The following is an 18581-nucleotide window of genomic DNA, read 5'->3' on the forward strand; positions in this document are numbered from 1 at the left end:
CTGGCAATCAGTCTCTACCAATTAGTCTGCAACAGACACCGACATGAGATGAGGAAAATCTACCACTGGTAGAGAGCCGTAGGTGCAAGGTCACTGATTCCTCCCAATGTGACATTTAACCAAATGTAATATTTCCAAGTTTGCTGACAACACAAAATTTGGTGGGAATTTGAGCGACGAGGAGAGTGTTAAGAGGCTTCAAGGTGATTTAGACAGGTTGAGTGAGTGGGCAAATACATGACAGATGCAGTATAACGTGGATAAGTGTGAAGTTATCCACTTTGATAGGAAAAACAGAATGGCAGAGTATTATTTAAATGATGATAGATTGGGAAATGTTGATGTACAAAGGGACCTGGATGCCCTTGTACACCAGTCACTGAAAGCAAGCATGCAGGTGCAGCAAGCAGTTAAGAACGCAAATGGCATGTTAGCCTTCATTGCGAGAGGACTTGAGTACAGGAGCAAGGATGTCTTACTGCAGCTGTACAGGGCCTTGGTGAGACCTGGAGTATTGTGTGCAGTTTTGGTCTCCTTACTGAATGACTTACTCCTGCTCCTATTTTCTTTTTTTTCCTATATTTACCATGATTTTACTCCCTTGACAGTCACTGGAGATTGCTGCAAGTGTGTGAGAGGAAAGGGTTTGGATGTGACAAGTGGATATGTACAGTAGTTGAATGGGAAAGATATCTGCTCTCTGCTGCTGTGGGTGGGCCCTGAAACAAAACAGTTCGCTACAGTGTGCTGTGTGACATTAACGCTTCATATCAGTGAGAAAACTAGAAATATGGGCACTAATGTTGACTGTACATGGATCAAAAAGGGAAAATCCAGGGCCTTGTGTCCCGGAGTGGCACTGTAAATATTGCCAGTTTCAAATATGTTTTTTTTTTAAAAGATATTTAAATAGGGAGAGAAAAACTGTTGCATAGTGAAGTGGGACATGCAATGTTACACAAATATAACCCAGGTACAGAGCAAAGGAAGACTTACATTTATATAGCACCTTTCACAACCTCAGGACATCCAAACACAGCCAATGAAGTATTTTCTAAAATGTAGTCACCGTGTGGACACAGGAGCCAATTTATGCACAGCTTCCAGAAACAGCAATACGGCTCTGACCAGAAAACCTGTTTCAGTGATGCTGGTCAGGGATAAATGTTAGCTAGGACAACAGGGAGAACTCCCTTTTTCTTCTTTGAAGTGTGCCATGGGGTCTTTTACATCCACCCGAGAGGGAAGATGGGATTTCAGTTTGACATCTCATCTGTAAGACAACATCTCTGACAGTACAGGACTCCTTGAGCACTGAATTGGAGTGTCAGCCTAGATTATCGGCAGAGTTTTACATTCGACGCGCAGGCGCACGCCTGACACGCCAGAACATAAAATGACGCGCGATGATGTCGGGCATGTGCCCCAACGTCATTGCGAAGTCGTGCGAAGTTTCGTTCAGCGGGCACATGCTGGAGTTGGCCGCGCGCCCGCCAATAATTGAAAGACCAATTAAGGCCATTAACCAGGTAATTTACCTGAATTTTACGCTGCCCGTCCAACCTTACAGGCAGGCGAAAAGGCCAAGCGGCTTTTACGTTTTTCAGGAAACCTCATCCGCGAGCGGGATGAGGTTTCCTAAAGCTATTACAAATTAAACTAAAAGTTTCATTTGAACTTAAAAACATGTCCCATCCGCCCCTGCTCACTCCCAACGAGCCTGCCCGATGAATGGAAAATGCTGGCCTATGTGTCCAAGTCCAATATCAACATCCTGGGGGTTGCCATTGATCAGAAACTGAACTGGACCAACCATATAAATACTGTGGCTACAAGAACAGGTCAGAGGCTGGGAATTCTGTGGCGAGTAGCTTGCCTCCTGACTCTCCAAGCCTGTCCACCATCGACAAGGCACTTGCCTGGATGAGTGCAGCTGCAACAACACTAATGAAGCTCAACACCATCCAAGACAAGGCAGCCCGCTTGATGGGCACCCTATTCACCACCTTAAATATCCACTCCCTCCACCACAGATGCATGGTGCCAGCAGTGTGTACTATCTACAAGATGCACTGCAGCAACTCACCAAGGCTTCTCCAACAACCCACAACCTCTACCACTTAGAAGGACAAGGGCTCCTGATGCATGGGAACACCACCACCTGCAAATGCCCCTGCAAGGCACACACCATCTGTCTTGGAGCTATGTCACCATTCCTTCATTGTTGTTGCTGGGTCAAAATCCTAGAACTTCACACACACACACACACACCCCCCCTGCCGCCACCCCCCAAACAGCACTCTGGGTGTACCTACACGACATGGACTGCAGCGGTTCAAGAAGGCGGTTCACTACCACCTTCTCAAGGACAATTAGGGATGCGGGCAATAAATGCTGCTGGCCTAGACAGTGACATCCTGTGAAAGAATTAAAAAAAGGTCCCTGGAGTAGTTTTTGAACTTGTGACCTTGTGATTCAGAAGTCACAGTGCTACTGCAGAGCCAAGACTGACACCTAAATAGCAATAGAGAGAGGAAACCGAATCAATTCTATGAAGTTTCAGATTCACGCCCACTGTCAAACTAATTGTACAAATTGAATTTCTTGTAATTCAAGTTCAAAATTCTTAAAACTTCTGTATTTTTCATTGGTCTCTTAGAAATTACAAGTCAGAACTGGCTCTTAGTCATCTCGTAAAACAACAGGAAAGAAACAGTTTTAAAAAGAGGGAACCAAGAAAGGCACAGCTCACAGTGTGCAAGGACGAGTGTACACCAAAAAGCTTTTAGATCTTACTGGTTAAGAATGCAGGGTTGGTACATTACAGATGACTTAGGAACATAGGAGCAGGAGTAGGCCATTCAGCCCATCAAGCCTACTCTGCTATTCAATATGATCACGGCTGCTCATCCACTTCAGTGCCTTTTTCCCCACACTACCCCATATCCCTTTATGTCAAAGATATTTAGAAATCCTTCAACCTAAGCATACTCAAAGACTGAGCTTCCACAGCCCTCTGGGGTAGAGAATTCCAAAGATTCACAACCCTTTGAGTAAAAAGAATTCTCCTCATCATGGTCCTAAGTGGCTTCCCCCTTATTTCAGTCAATAAGGATCAGGAAGCCATAAGCTTTGCATGTAACGGTCTGAAATGTAACAACCACATTAAAAAAAAATCTGACTTCCCATACATTTTAATTGTTTTCTTTTGCTTGCTTAATTGATTTAACTGTTGGTGATAAGATTGCTTTAATCTGTCCTGGGCTCCACCTTTTCCACTCAAAGCTCTCCAAACATTTAATAAATTGCCATAGGCAGTTTTTGGCTTTGTAAGTCATCATTACAGTAAATGTTCTAAAGATATCAATAGTTGGTACTGATTGGCTTTATCACTCAGTTTCATTATTATAAGAAAAACACTTGTACTTAGGCTCCTCGCATTTCACAACTGACGAGTTGCACTTGGCTGGGAACTGCGAGGCTTGTTTGCCTACCCGGCTTTGGGCAGCACTCGCTATCATCAGCGCCAGGCTTCGCAGGCAGCACCACTTCATTTTTAGGGGTCTCATGGGCAGGTCTATACCCACCAGACCAGCCGTAAGGCAGGGGTGACTTTTCAACAGCTGCAGGGCTAGGACTTGCTTGGGAAAGGGAGAGAAGTGGCCTCAGCAAGCGAAGAGGTTGCAGGGCGAGGGCTGCACTGGGGAAGGAGGGTAACCCAGGGTGTGTGTGGGGGCACATGTTGATCTGTGCAAGTGGCCTTAAGATGGTGAGGGCTGAGGAGGCAGTCTCCAGAGGAGATGAGGCCAGATGGAGATGTGAGGGTATGTGTGAGAGAATGGGTGGTGATGTCCTTGAGCTGGCAGTGAGTGAGATGCCAGTGAATGTGTGATGGGCTTGTGAGTGTGTGAGTTTAGAGTGATGAAATGGTTGCCTTACCCTGGTGGCACGGATGAGATCATTCATCCTCTTTCTGCACTGGATGGCCAACCTCCTCTGTGCAGCATTGGCACTGACCACCACTGCCACGGCCTCCCAAGCCAGAGTGTTGAGATTGCTGGGCCTGCTGCAGCCAGAGTGGGAGAGGGGGGGAGGGGCGTAGAGGACATCACGGTGGGCCTCTGAAAGGCATTCCAGTGATAGGTCACTGAACTCTTCTTGGCTCACGATGCCATGTCTTCACTGGAGCAGTCCTGGGCTGCAAGCATTGTGAACTGTGTGCATGGCTGCAGTTTAGATATGGCACCCGGAGTGAGGAAACAGTGAGATAACAGCGAGCGGGCGACTCAGAAGCCACCCACCAGCAAACCGGTGTGTTTCCTGTGGCTGCGTAATTAATGAGGCCGTATTGGGACAATACGGTGTGAAAAGCCGCCATTGCGGCTGGCAAGTGAAACGTCCTTTTTCCTGCCCGCTACTGCACCTAGTGCAAATCCGGGACGATTCTGCCCTTTGTAATCATAATTAAAAACCAAATTCAAAAGAAATGAAATTGAATTGAGAGCTACATCTTATCAATGTTTTCCTAGACTGAATATTTGAACGGGGAACCAGCCTAAGCATGAAACAGAGTTTCACAGTTTGTCGGACTAAAGTGACTTATTAAGTAAGATTTTAAGCATTCAACTGCGTATGAGTGTGCCAGTGATCAAAGAATGCCAATGTGCCACGTGATATTCTAATTGTTACATAATCAGTCTGGTTAGCATTGTTCAGGAATATATTTGGGGAGTGTAATCTTCAAGTAAATATTCAGTTGTCTGTTCAACACCCTCTTTTTCATTTGTTAGCTGTGGCTCAGTGGTAGCACTCTTGCTATTGAGCCAGAGGGATGGTTATTTAGACACAGTGGGACCAGGATCTGGTGCACAGTCCCAGAGGGCATCTGCATTCTAATGCTTCTGGGACAATCTTCAATTTTCAAAGTGTTAGCGGAGGGAAGGTGGGTGCAGGGAGCAGGCAACCCACTCACCTCCAATGAACGCTCCATTATTAATGTAAGGTACGCCAATGACACTGTTCTTATTGCTAACCCTGAAGGGAAAGATTTTGGGTGGAGTAGTGAGTGAAAGTGAGAAGAATGGGCTGAGTATAAATTGTAAGAAAATAAAGTGTCCAAGAAGAAAATCATACCAGACTGTAGGGTCACAGTGAAGACTGAAAAGGTCACACAATGTTGTTACCTAGGATGCATGGTAACATCGGGCAGAAAGGGCAACCAAGAAATAAGACACTGGATTGGAATGGCCAAACGTTTCAAAAAATGAAAAAGATTAGGATTAACTCAAAATTAGACATGAAAACAAAGCTAAGAATCCTGGGCTAAAACATCACTCCAATTTTGACATGCAGAAGTGAGAGCTGGACAATCGGTGAATCAGTATAGGGAAGAATTGGGGCTGCAAGGTTATGGTTTTTGAGGCAAATAATGAAAATATCTTGGACAAGTCACATTGCTAATGAAGGGGTGCTGGTAAAACCCGAGGCCAAAAGCACTCTACAGACCAAGGGCAGGAAGAGGCAGTTGGGATTTCTTGGGCATGTAATAAGAAATCACGATCGAAGGCAAAAGAGATTGAGGCAGGTAAAGAATGATCTTTCAAAAGAGCCTCGCAAACTGAATGAATGAACCACCTAAGGAGATGATCCTAACTTCCAGAGCAAGATTAGCATGAAGGTCCATGGTCACCAACACCCTCTTAGGGCACGGTACCTGAAGAGACAGAGGAGCTCATTCATGGCACTGGGGAGGTTGGCACTGTAATTGTTAATGGTGATTTCGGCAAGCCCGAACAACCTGGTGCACGTTAATGCACAGCTGTCGGGTTTGCTGGAAGGCAAGCGAAAAGTTAGTTTAAAATTATCAAGCCCTTGGGTATCCTATGCCAGAACGTGCAGAGTCGCCCAATTTTGCTTCGGGAGCTGCCTGCTCTTTTCGGCAAGGTGTCGGCACACAGACCCCCAACATGGCTGCCACCCACCTTTGCTGCTGGAGGCATTTCCTGCCTTTTGGAGACACACAGTATTCCTGATTGGATGCTGAGCTTGCCTCCTGCCCAGTTAGGACATCAGTATTTAAAAATAGTGTCGTCTGAGTGCTGCAGTTGTGCCGGGGTGGGTTTGGGACCCGGAAATCACCTGGGTGTTGGGTTCCTGACCACACTGTGAAAATCCAGCCCAGTAAGTTCAAGTCCCACTCAAAATCTAGGCTGACATTCTAGTGCAGCTCCAACTGCACTGCCGGAGGTGCCATCTTTCAAATGAGAACCAAGGTCCTGTTCAGTCTCTCAGGTGGACGGAAGAGATTCCATGACAATATTTTGAAGAAGTGCAGCAGAGTTCTCAAATCAAAATCTTTGAAAAAAAATCAGATTATCTTATTATTATGTTGCTGTCTGTGGAACCTTGCTGTGTGCAAATTGGATGCTGTGTTTTTCACATTACAACAATGATTGCATTTTAAAAACACTTAGTTGACTTTAACGCTTTTTGGGACAGCTTGAAGTCATCAAAGACGATATATAAATGCAAATTCTTTTGTTCTTTCTTCATAGCACAAATGTATTCCTGGGGAAGTACAGGAAGAAGAAAGAATTAGAACCTCCTAAACTCAAGGGAATGAAAGGCACATTTATGTACTCTATCCTCATAATTTAACCAAGAAAGCCCCTGTTTCATTTTGATAATTCTGCAGTACACTCCCTCCAAGGGTAATATATCCTTCCTGAGGTGGGCAACCCAAAGCTGAACACAATATTCTATATGGGGTCTGACCAAGACTCTACATAACTGAAGAATCACTTCCTCACATTTTGTCATTCAATATTATGTGGGCAGATGGATAAAGTGGGAAATATGATTAGAATGGAGAGCTCAAACACTGGCACAAGCATGATGGCCTAAGTCTTGTAACAAACTTCTCTGATTTTATGAAATCATACTATGTTATATTCCTTGGCTGGCTGGGTGCCTCTTCCTCCTGTTTAATAACAACAATAGCTTGCTGGTCTACAGTTCCTTTCATGTGGAAACAAACTGCCCTGACGTGCTTCACAGAGGCAAAAGGTAAAAATGATTAGGACGTATTAGGCAGGGTGACCAAGAACCTGGTCAAATAGGTGGGTTTTAAAGAGGTATCTTAGAGGAGGAGAGGGATTTGAGGGTGCTGAGGGCTTTACGGAGGAGCCTAGGGCCTACAGGACTGATAGCACAGCTATCAATAGGGCAAAGGCTGGTGTTGGATGGGGGGCCTGAAGGGAGTGATGGTGGTGGTGTGGATGGACAAGAGGCCAAAATACAGAGTTTGGGATTGGAGTTTTAGGGTTGAAGAAGGTTACAGAGGCAGGGATGAGGCAATGGAAGGATTTAGCAAAAGAATGAAAATCTTCAGAAGCTGTTCCCAGTCTGTTCTATTAATTTGTGGCAATGAATTGTGGTTATGACATGTCACAATGAGGCAGTTTAAATGGTCTTCCTGATGTCAGGTGTTTAACACACACCGAACATTTTAGGAGAGTCACTGTAAATTGCTGTTGGTTAAGTTTCTAACAACAGTGAAACAATTTTGTATTTATGTTTTGTGTGTTAAATTGCAGCGTATTACAAATAGGAATAAAAACAAAAAACTGTGGATGCTGGAAATCCAAAACAAAAACAGAATTACCTGGAAAAACTCAGCAGATCTGGCAGCATCCTTAGTTGCCTTTGAGAAGGTGGTGAACCTCTGCTGCCCGGATACCGCCATAGTGTCGTTAGATAATGAGTTCCAGGATTTTGACTCAGTAGCAATCAAGGAATGGTCAACATGTTCAAGTTAGATTGATTGGGACTTTGAAGTGATGGTGCAACCTGCCCTCTGGTATCTCATATTTTCCACAGTGAATTGTCTTTTGCCTAAACGTGCAGGCATCAGACCCATATTTTCATATTTGACACCTGCACATTTAGGCCTTTTTATTGAAGACATTTTGTACAATAGTGTGACTTGCTGATGAATTAACACCAAAGAATCTGATGTAAGATAAAAATTAACCCCAGTTCAGTTGGGGGTGACAGAATTGGCCTGAGTGCCTTGAAATAGAGAGGGGAAGATCCCAACTGGAGGTGCCGTTCTTGATCATTCTGCAGTGTTGTGGGCTGTATTTGTGCCCTAGTCTTGAGAGGTCAATGTCTGACCCAATATATCAACCAACTAATGCCCCAGTGTGAATCAATATATCGTACATCCAATGTAATACCAGATGATCTGGTCGTTATCACACTGCTATTTGTGGGAGCTTGCTGTGTGCAATTTGGCTGCCACATTTCCTACATCACAACAGTGACTATACTTCAAAAGTACTGCATTGGCTGTAAAATGCTGTGGAATATCCTGAGATTGAGAGAGCCACGAAATAAATGCATGATTTTCTTTTTTTCTTTTTTTACATGTTCCACAGTTTACGTTCTTTTTTGCTGTGTGTAAGGATCAGGACAATAATTATCAACTTTGCATTTATGCTTCTTTAAGAAGATGTTTTTAACAGTAGCGTTACTCATCAATGATGTAATAAAGAGACAGTTCGATCCTTGTTAAGGAGGTTGCTCCTTGCTGTAATAACCAGTGCACTGAAAAAATAAAAATAGAATTGCACACAAATTGAGTGTCGCCTTCAGATGAGTGAAGGATTTTTTTTTCTTTTAATTGCCATGACCTCTGGAGTTTGAGCAGGGATTAATTTGACAATTAATGATTCAATTTCAACACACAGAATAGTGCAGCAAGAATCTCGCTGAGAATCTGTGTTATGCGACGAGGCAGGGGACTGTTTGAGAAAGGAATTGCTCCTTGAGTTGTTTCTGCATATCAAACCCCTATTGTGGGTTCTTAGTGTACAAAGAGCAGCCAGCACCATATGCTCACTTCCTCAATTAAGTCTCAAACATTCTTTTGCTGACAGAAAATTTCCAGTAAAAGTGTTTAAATGTCACCCTGGTATTTTCAGTACTTCCAAGTTGAAACTGAATATTAATCTCATTCATGGCTGATTTTTCTGGATTTGAATTCTGAAGACTGTGGAAAATGGCTTTTGTCCAATCTAAATATTATTGTATCCAGGACACCATTTGGATGCTCGATAGAATGCCCCAGAATTTGCACAACTTTGGCCCACTGTAAAGTCCTGCAGCAGTCCCTATAGGCAAGAGATTTGAAAACCACTAAATTTTCGCTCAGGTCATTCTATTAGCATTTGTAATAAAAACAAAGTTCTGGAAAAATTCAGCAGGTCTCAGGCAGCATCTGTGGAGAGAGAAACAGAGTTAGTGTTTCGAGTCCAATATAACTTCTTTGGAAGAGTCAAGAACAACCCCCTTCTTGGTTTCTGAAGAAGAGTTATGTTGGACTTGAAACTTTAACTCTATTTCTCGGTCCACAGATGCTGCCAGACCTGCTGAGTTTTTCCAGCACTTTCTGTTTTTATTTCAGTTCTCCAGCATCTGCAGTATTTGGCTTCCATTAGCATTTGTGTTGTATTCTAACTTGTACCAAGAAGTATTACACTGTGTAAAGCAGGAGAATCAAACACATTTGGTTTTTGTGTAGAATAGTTTGTTTTCATTTGCCGTTAACACAATGATGCCCATCAGTACCAAGCTTTGTAAAGGTTCCCCTCTTGCTATTTTTATTTCTCTTTTCCACATTCCTCAGCTAGGTCATCAGTGTGGAACATGGGGTGAGATCGTTCCTGTCCTGCTGGGGGTGGGCTAGAAGATGGGACTGGGAGAATGTCACAGAAGTTAGTGTGGGGCAGTGGGCTGATATGGCAGCTGCAGCAAATCTGTAGACGTATTTGGGCTGATTGGGGATGCCACAGGGATCTTCCCCACTACCCCCCCCCCCCCCCCCCCCCCACCACACTGTGGGCCAAAGCCAAAGTCAGTAGGTGCCTGAGGATAACTTTCAGCGGTTGGCCTGGGAAGCCTTGGGTGGCCTCCAACACTCACCTCTCCACCGGAGCCGCGACTATCAGTGGGCCACAGCTGTGGCTGGCAGCCATCCTAAGGGAGGGGGTTCCCCTCCACAGGGGTCACCGTGCGCCTCTGCCCAGAGGTTTTTTAAAACAAATCCAAATTTCTACAGAGAGCACCTCAATATGGTTCCACCCCCGACAATGGCAGTGTCCACCTCTGGTAGTCAGGCTGCTTTCCTTCCAAGGCTGTAGACATTCAGATTGGGCCTGCAGCCTAAGCCATCTGCCACCATTCTTAAATGAATGGCAGACTGGGAAGTGGTCCTGACTCACGGTCATACCCTGAGAGCTGAAGGTTCCACCCATTAATTTTGTTTCTCTCCCCACAGATGCTGCCATATCTGCTGAGTGTTTCTAGAATTTTCTGTCTTTATTTCAGATTTCCAGCATCCTCGCTATTTTGTTTTTCCTCATCTAGGAAGACATTTTCATGCTTTCATCCGTGTTGGAACAGAGGCAGGTGGGCTTTAAATGTGGCAAGTGGGACCTGACCCCAAGATTCCCGTTCCCTTTTCCGTCGTGGCTGTTTTTAGCGCCTGGGATTAAGGTGCAGTTAGTGAACCCAAACGCAGCATTCCTGACCTTGTCAGCTCCACGAAGGTTGGCAGTTTAGACTCCCTGCTATTTTCAGGAAGTTGGGCCCATTTTGATTTGCATCTCAGACAGTTTCAAGGTATCTCAAAGACTTCTCAATGTTATTATAGAGCTCATGAGTTCTGTCCATAGTCGATATTAGGTGAGTGGGCATAGGGGGATGAGGGGGAAGAATGGAGGGATTTTGGGGCATGGGGGTAATGAGGGGGGTGCTCAGGAGGCTATGGAAGGGGCATGTTTGAGTGTTTGAATGGTGAGGACTATGGTGCCTAAGACTTATCTATTGAACTGGGCCAACGCCCCAGCGAACTGAGGTGAGTCTTTTAAACTGACCCTTCAGCATCCTCCTGCTTCCTTTTCCACCTCCAACCTGCTTCCAGTGGCAGCAGCCCAACTCCAGCCTGTCCCTGCCACTCCAGGATGAAAGTAGCAAGGGCAGGCACTACCAGGCTGAAGACGGGTAAGCGACATCAGGAAATGGCCTGTCTCATGATTCCTGCCAAAATCCGGGGCATTGAGTTGTTTCTGCCTAGGATTCCTCACTTGTAGCATTTCCCCATTCGAGAAAGGGGAAGCTGATGTGTTCCCAGTTGGTTTATGGAATAACTTGGCTGCCACTTCTTTCTTTACCATTTTCTTCCTGTTCCCCATTCCACTGATTGAATGTTTCACCTTTAGTTCCATCCTCTCCTGGCTTTGAAGCAGGAACTCTCCATATGAGGGCGCAGGGGCGGAGTCTTGAGGGCTTCAGAGGCAGCCTCAATCCTACCAGACAGTGTGCAGTGTTGGGTCAAAATCCTGGAACTCCCAACATAACAGCACTGTGGAATCACCTTCACCACACTGACTACAGCAATTCAAGATGAAGGCTCACCACCACCTTCCCAAGAGCAACTAGTGATGGGCATTATGATAAAAAAAAAGATTGTCTATATCTCAATTTGTTGACTAATGTTGTGATGTAGGATTTATCCACAAATAATGATTAACGCCAAGAACAATGCTCTCAAAAATTCCAGGTTCACAAAGGGTCAAACAGGACAATTGAGTGAATAAAAAATTTAAGCACAGGTGGGGCCTATTTGGCAAAGCTTGGCACCCATGTGACCCTGATGTATATTGTCAAAAATAGAGCAGCAATCTTTTGGAGAGCTTGGCTTTGGGCTTCTCCTGGGCTTTAAAGGCATCACTTGATGAGTCTGAGGAGCCATCTCCAATGTACTTTATGCCAAAGCTAGTGAAATGAACACCTCTGCTGGTGGGAACACTTTGAGCAGGTCCTGTGAGTGGCTGTTACGTGTTCAGGGCTTTATGTCTGACTACTGGTAACTTGGCTGCCTGTGTAGCTCTTGAGTTGTGATTGAATTTGAAATCAGACAGCCTTTTGTTGCTACCAAATTTGGTCATCAACTGCTTGGCAGTGGCTCAATTTGAGAATCTTGCGTGTTTTTTACTTTCCCATAAATGGAAGGCCATGACTGCTGTTTTGACCTGGGTTACATTAATATCCAAGCAACGCTCGCATTATACCCTGAGCGTAATTTATTGATAATTGATGTTCACGTTGGTTGTAAGTCCCGGGTAAAATTCTCTGTTGCTGCGTAAGCCCTAATCGTTTAGCTAGACTTCACATATAAACTCAAGGGGCTGTGTTTCATAGTGTTGCAAACTTTGATTGGATTATTGGCACAGCCCATGACACTTAAGAGTTCAGTGCTGCATGAACCATACATGGTATTTTCATTCCTTGTTAGTGGCATTTTTTTGTTGCTTTGATGTGGCAATACTGAGACAGATTGGATGGGGATTGTGTTTGTACTGACTTGGCAGACACTGCTCCTGCACTGCCACTCTGGTCTTTATCTTGTGCTACCAATGTTAACATCTCTTAAGATGAAGGCACTGTGCCATTATTCTCAAAGGAAATGACCCTTCAATCGCCTGTTAGCACTGACGGCAATTGCAGAAGGTGCTTAACCTTTTGTTTTTCTCCCCCCCCAGTTCCCTTCTGTTTTACAGTTTGACTTCATGAAGCAAACAAGTACTCTTTTCCCCCAGAAGGCTGTTACTGCTTCAGGATAGTTTGTTTATTTGGCTTGTTTACTGTTTCTACGCAAAACAGTGGAGCTGAGGGGCTGCTGTTGCAATATTTCCTATGTTCATCGCTCTCCAAGTTTTTTTTTTAACCATTTCATTAAAATATGTTCATTAACAGTAGAAAGTCATCGTGACCAGATTTGACTATTTAGAAAGGATTTTATTTGTTGCAAATTTTTTTCCAATGTTGGAGAGTTAAACATTTTTATCCTTTTTCTTCCTTTACTCCCAGATTAAAATATAGGATGGTGGGATGCAGTAAAACCTTGTCTATATTGCCTGTTAATATACCCAACACCAGTCTAGAGCAGTCCTCCCTACAGCCCTACTGAGATATTGCTCTGCCCTACACCAACCATTTTGTAGCCTCCCTGAATTATGAGGAGATTTGTTTTGGACATCAGCCCAACATACACCTATGTAATTGTAGGTGTCTGTAGGTTTATACAAGGAGAAGCTGAGCTGTACAGATCAGAGAGATCCCAGGTTAAATCTCTGGTCTATACTGAGTTTTGTTAATCTTAAACAGGGCACTGGTGGGACCACCATTGCTGCCACTTGCAAGAGGAGATTCATCCATGAGTTCTGCTCCTGATCATTGGGTAGCAAATCTTGTTGAAAAATACAAGTGTGATGCAGATACCTGGTGATACCGGATTGGACTCAGTTGAGAATTCTCCTGGAGATCAATAGCCTGTCAACATATCAATATTATATAGAATATACAGCACAGAAACGAGCCATTCTATCCAATAGGTCCATGCCGGTGTTTATGCTCCACTCCATATCTAACTCTCTCAGATTAACCCTCTATTCCTTTCTCCTTCATTTGGCCATCTAGCTTCTCCCGAAATCTAACTTCTCCTATACTATTTGCCTCAATTACTCCTTGTGGTGGTGAGTTCTATCTTCTCACCACTCTAGGTTTCTTTTGAATTCCCTATTGAATTTCAAGGTAACTATCTTATATTGAAGGCCTTTGGTTTTGCACTTGCCCGCAAAACATGCTCATCCAAACCTATCATAATTTTAAAGACCCCTATTAGATCACTCCTCAACCTTTGCTTTTCAAAAGAAAAGAGACCTAGCCTGTTCTTCCTCTCCTGATAGGCATAACCTTTCAGCTTCTGTATTCATTCTAGTAAATCTGTTTTGCATCTTCTTCACTGCCTCTATATTGGTATTATAGTACGGTGATCAGGACTGTTCCAGGTGTGATCTGACCAAAGTTTGATACAAGTTTTGCATAGTTTCTCTATTCTTCAATTCTATCCTAGAAATAAATCCTCATGTTTAGTTTGTTTTCTTTATGGCTTTATTAAGCTGTGCCACTACTTTTAGTGATTGTTGTAATATGCCTTTAAGGGAACAGCAGCCAGCCATCACTAGAAGGGAAGTATGTCATATGATCCAGCCTTAGTTTCACTTTGGCCTGTGAGCAGAACACAGCACACACAGCTCTGCTGCTGATGTCTTCAAGTTTTATACCTATGTATATATGTTTCCATGTGCCTCGTCTCAATAAATGAACCCATAACCTTATGAGTGATTGTTGCCTTTATATTATTAGAAAAAGATGACAGTGATTTGTGTATTTGCACTCTAATCTAAGATCTAAGGATCTTTTTCTTAGCAAAACATATTCCTTATTTCTGTTGAAATTTATTTGCAAATTATATAATGGGAAAATTGAGGATGAGGAATGAAACAGATGTTAAGCATATGGACAGCAAGGGAGAACATGATGAGGGAGAATGTGAGAAAAGGAGAGAAATAAAAAAAATATAAAGGCAAAGAGGAGCATTGAAATCAAATTGTCAATGAACATAAAACCTTGGAATTAAAAGTATGATTTCTAAATTTGTAGAAGGCACCAAATTTGGTGGGAGGGGGCAGTGATAGTCAATACTGAGGAAAGCAACAATATACAGGAGGATATTAATAAACTTCCAGAATGGGTATATAATGCCCACCGTGTTAAATGCTGGTCTAGCCACTGATGCCCATATCCCAAGGATGAATATAAAAATGGAGTGCTTCCCTCGGATCCACATAGAAAATAGGCGTTCTGATCCAGATCGGAAGATTGACCATGTTTGGGTTTTGGGAATGCAATGCTGTACTGACTAACTGGCTTGCCATAGTCATGTGACTGCCATGAGGCACTCTGCCTCTGGGGGCAAACATCTTAGGTTTGTTCAATTAAAGCTCTAACTGAGTACAAAGTGAAGAAGTACACTGACCATATACATGAAACAGGCCATTAATGCAGTACGAAACTTGATAAGATAGAACTGTACCAGTAGTAACAGATGAAGAACTTATAATGCATTATTAAGATGATGAACACCAAAGGATGAGTACAGTATACATTTCGTCTATAATTTTTAGAATGAGTAATTGCCAGACTGTACACAAGCTCCTCAAGCACTGGAGACCCCTTTTACATGTTTTTGGTTCCTGTGTTGAGTAATCAACTTATTGGTTTCATTTCTAGATTAAGAAGCAGCAACAGGAGGTATTGGATTACCTACAGGCCAACAAAATTGAGTTTGAAAGATGTGACATTGCAGTTAATGATGAAAACAAAATGTTCATGAGGGAGAATGTTCCAGAGAACTGCCGACCTGTAAGTGGAAACCCACTTCCACCTCAGATCTTCAATAATGACCATTACTGTGGGGTAAGGCGATCTCTCATAAACATAATATTGGTAACGTGAGCTTTTCCTTGAAAATTAAAGAACTTTACTTGACTGACTGAAAATATTTGTAAGGATTTTAATAGGCTTGGAAATGAATGTTGCTGATATCAGTGGATGAATGTTTAATCGTGCCATACAACCCATCATCTGTTGGTGATTTTCTACCTCCTTTGTGTTCCGTTATGCATCCTTCACTTGTTCTGACACTGGCCTTCTCCCTGTCCCTCAGTTTAACTACTAGCAGCCCCTTAATCAGTAACTTCTCTCCTGCCACCTGGAACTCGCACCTCATTCTCTCTAATTTGTAATCATCCCATGCACTTCCAAAACCCTTCTCTTTGTCCCGCAACCCCAGCCTTTTGTTTTTCATCTCTCCTCTTGTATAATGTCCATTCTCTTAATTTTTCTCAGACTGAAGTGCTTTGAGTGTTTTAGATCTGCAGGCTGTTGTATGCTAGTGCCTTTGCCTGCTCTTTGAGTGGCAGCATTAGTCTTTTTGCATCCATGTTAAATGACTGTAGAGAAATATATGAACATACTCAGCTTTCATCCACTGATGGCGCTAAGAGTAATTTCTAGTTAATGATCCCACTCTTCACCATCTACAATGAGTTATAATGCCACATTATTGGTTAAAACTGCTCAAATGATTCAAATCTTAAAAACTTATTATGTTTACTTCTTTTAGCATCACATTTAAACCAGAAATCAACTCTTTGGATTTGAGAGAAAACCTATAGAACATAGCTATTCTTGATAATGGTTTGGTGTAGGCGAACATTGATCAGTGATTTGTGATTCTAACTCTTGGCAGGCTTCAGTTTTTCTCATGCAAAGTTGTTTGTTCTATATGTGCATATTTGATTAAATGCATTAGTTTAAGGAGCTGAACAAGGACAATGTGGATAAATTTATGCGAGCTTCACTATGGGTCTGTAATAAGGACTAATGTTTTAAAAATAAATCTTCAGCTAATGCAGTGTGTTTGAAATGAAGCATTGGTGGTCAAAATTGAAGGTCATAGACAATGAGCTTGAATTCATCAGGGCAGACAGTAAACGATTTATCATAAGACAGTTCAACTGAGTAACACCGCATTTAATATGCTTTGAAACTAATAGGAACATAACATAAGAACTAGGAGCAGGAGTAGGCAATTCAGCCCCTCGAGCCTGCCCCACCATTCAATATGTTCATGGCTAATCTCATTTCAGCCTCAACACTAATTTCCCGCCCTCTCCCCAGAACCTTTCAACCCGTTACCAATTAAAAACCTGTCTATCCCCTCCTTAAAGTTATTCAGCGTCCCGGCATCCACTGCACTCTGAGGTAATGAATTCCACAGATTCACGACACTTTGAGAAAAGTAATTCCTCATCATCTCTGATTTAAATCTACCACCTCTTAGCCTAAAACTATGAATTCCTGACAGTTGTATGTGGATTTTTCTTTTCTGTTGACAAGAAGTTGCTAAACGTTTTGTGGGGTCACCTGGAATTACTGATAGACTCCCAGAATTCCCTGGAACTATTGACACACTCCTAGTATTCTAATCCAGAAAGCCAGGATAGACCTGGAGCCAATCTTGATAAACTTTTATGAGCTTTTTATTTAGAGAGATGCACCTCATAACCAAATGGCCACAAGTTTGATTTGCATTAGGGTACAATTCAATCTCACCGTTAATACGCACCACCTGCATTCAATTGAACACAAGTAATAGATTCCCTTCTCTCATTTAAATAAACAATAGAGTTTATATACACAATCAAAATTTCAAAACAAATTATATCAAAGACCTCCATATTCTGTACAAAGCACTCCATTGCAAAATACCCCTCCTCCAGGACCCTGAACAATTTCTTTGTCCATGCATTTCTTTTGTTTAACAGTCAGACAGTTGATGGTTTATATCCACCCGTTTAACTTCAGAGATTTCATTTCTCTCCAACATGCTCCATGTCAAGTTTTATCTGGCCCTTTTTAATAGAAGGTTTACTCAGCAGCAAAGCTATCTCATTGTAGATTATGTCAGTACTTATAAAATGACTTATTTTAGCTATTTTTGATGGGAATACAACCCTCTTTAATGACCTCAGTGTGCTATATCACAAAACCTACAGCAAATAGCACTTTTATATTCCTCAATCTTGCATTGATCCTCACTAATCAGCGAATCAAGATAACATTTTAACCAATCTGTCCCACATACTGTTGAAGTGCAAGCACTATCTAGTACTGCACAATTAAAGGAGTCCACAACTAACGCATTCATCATAGGATTAAATTTCTTTGTGACCAGTATAATTTGTTTGGGTTCATCAGTATCTCAATCCTCCTCCTCAGAACTCTCTTCCTCATGTATCATTTAAAGGACCCTACCTCTCCACTGATACTTTGAGTCACACCTGAAACTCCTATTAGATGTTCCTAGGGCATTCCTGAGATTCATTTGCCCATTCTCTGTTTCTAATTTTGTTCTGCTGTAATAATCAAATGTATCAAAGATGCTTTCATTCTCATTCTGCCTGTACTTAATCCTTCTGTTGCACCTGGTATCTGGACTATTTCCAAGCTGCCAGTCGTTGAGTCTTTCATTCTTTGATTCACATTTTTCTCATTTGTTCCACAAAGGCTGAAGGAAATGACTGTTTCCTCAGGATTTCTTTTAATGCAGCAGACATCTGCTCAAGCAGAGTCTCCTTCTCTGAGAACTGAACATCAGTTTAGAACCAGTTGCCTGTCCAGATGAGACAGGTTAGCACAAGCCAGTACTTTAAATACTAGTACCAATTCAGGGATCCCTGAATTAGATTTGTCAATATTTTATTCTATATGTTAAAGTCCATTAAATGATAATGTGCCAAAGTCTATCATATTCTGACCACACCTCATAGACATTTAATGGGTCATTTTTCTTGTAGATTTTATCTAAGAACTCTAATAGAAGGTCCAAACCCTCATCACTATCCAACTGATGGGCATGCAAGTCGCAAAGTACTTTACTACTTATTTTGCTTCTTGTAGGAATTGACAACACCAAGGCTGTACCTTGTTTCCTCTTCGTAAGAACATAACCCTTATTCACATTTTTCCATTGGTCCTATGGTTCAGAGTCCGAGATCATCAAAGGGTAATCATGTCCTGAAAATTTACATTTGCTTTCTACCATTCTC

At 42.5% G+C, this 18581-nt stretch overlaps 1 protein-coding gene across 1 annotated transcript in view; it reads left to right on the top strand.

Moving 5' to 3' along the window:
- LOC144683840 (adapter SH3BGRL-like) overlaps positions 1–18581 on the top strand; it is a 59080-nt gene that overhangs the window by 14481 nt on the left and 26018 nt on the right. The window contains exon 2 of the mRNA XM_078547321.1: positions 15199–15384. Coding sequence (XP_078403447.1) covers positions 15199–15384 — 186 coding nt within the window. The remainder of the gene's footprint in view (positions 1–15198; positions 15385–18581) is intronic.

This window comes from Cetorhinus maximus, chromosome 8 (genome assembly GCF_964194155.1).
Source record: "Cetorhinus maximus chromosome 8, sCetMax3.hap1.1, whole genome shotgun sequence".
NCBI classification, from domain to species: Eukaryota; Metazoa; Chordata; class Chondrichthyes; order Lamniformes; family Cetorhinidae; genus Cetorhinus; species Cetorhinus maximus.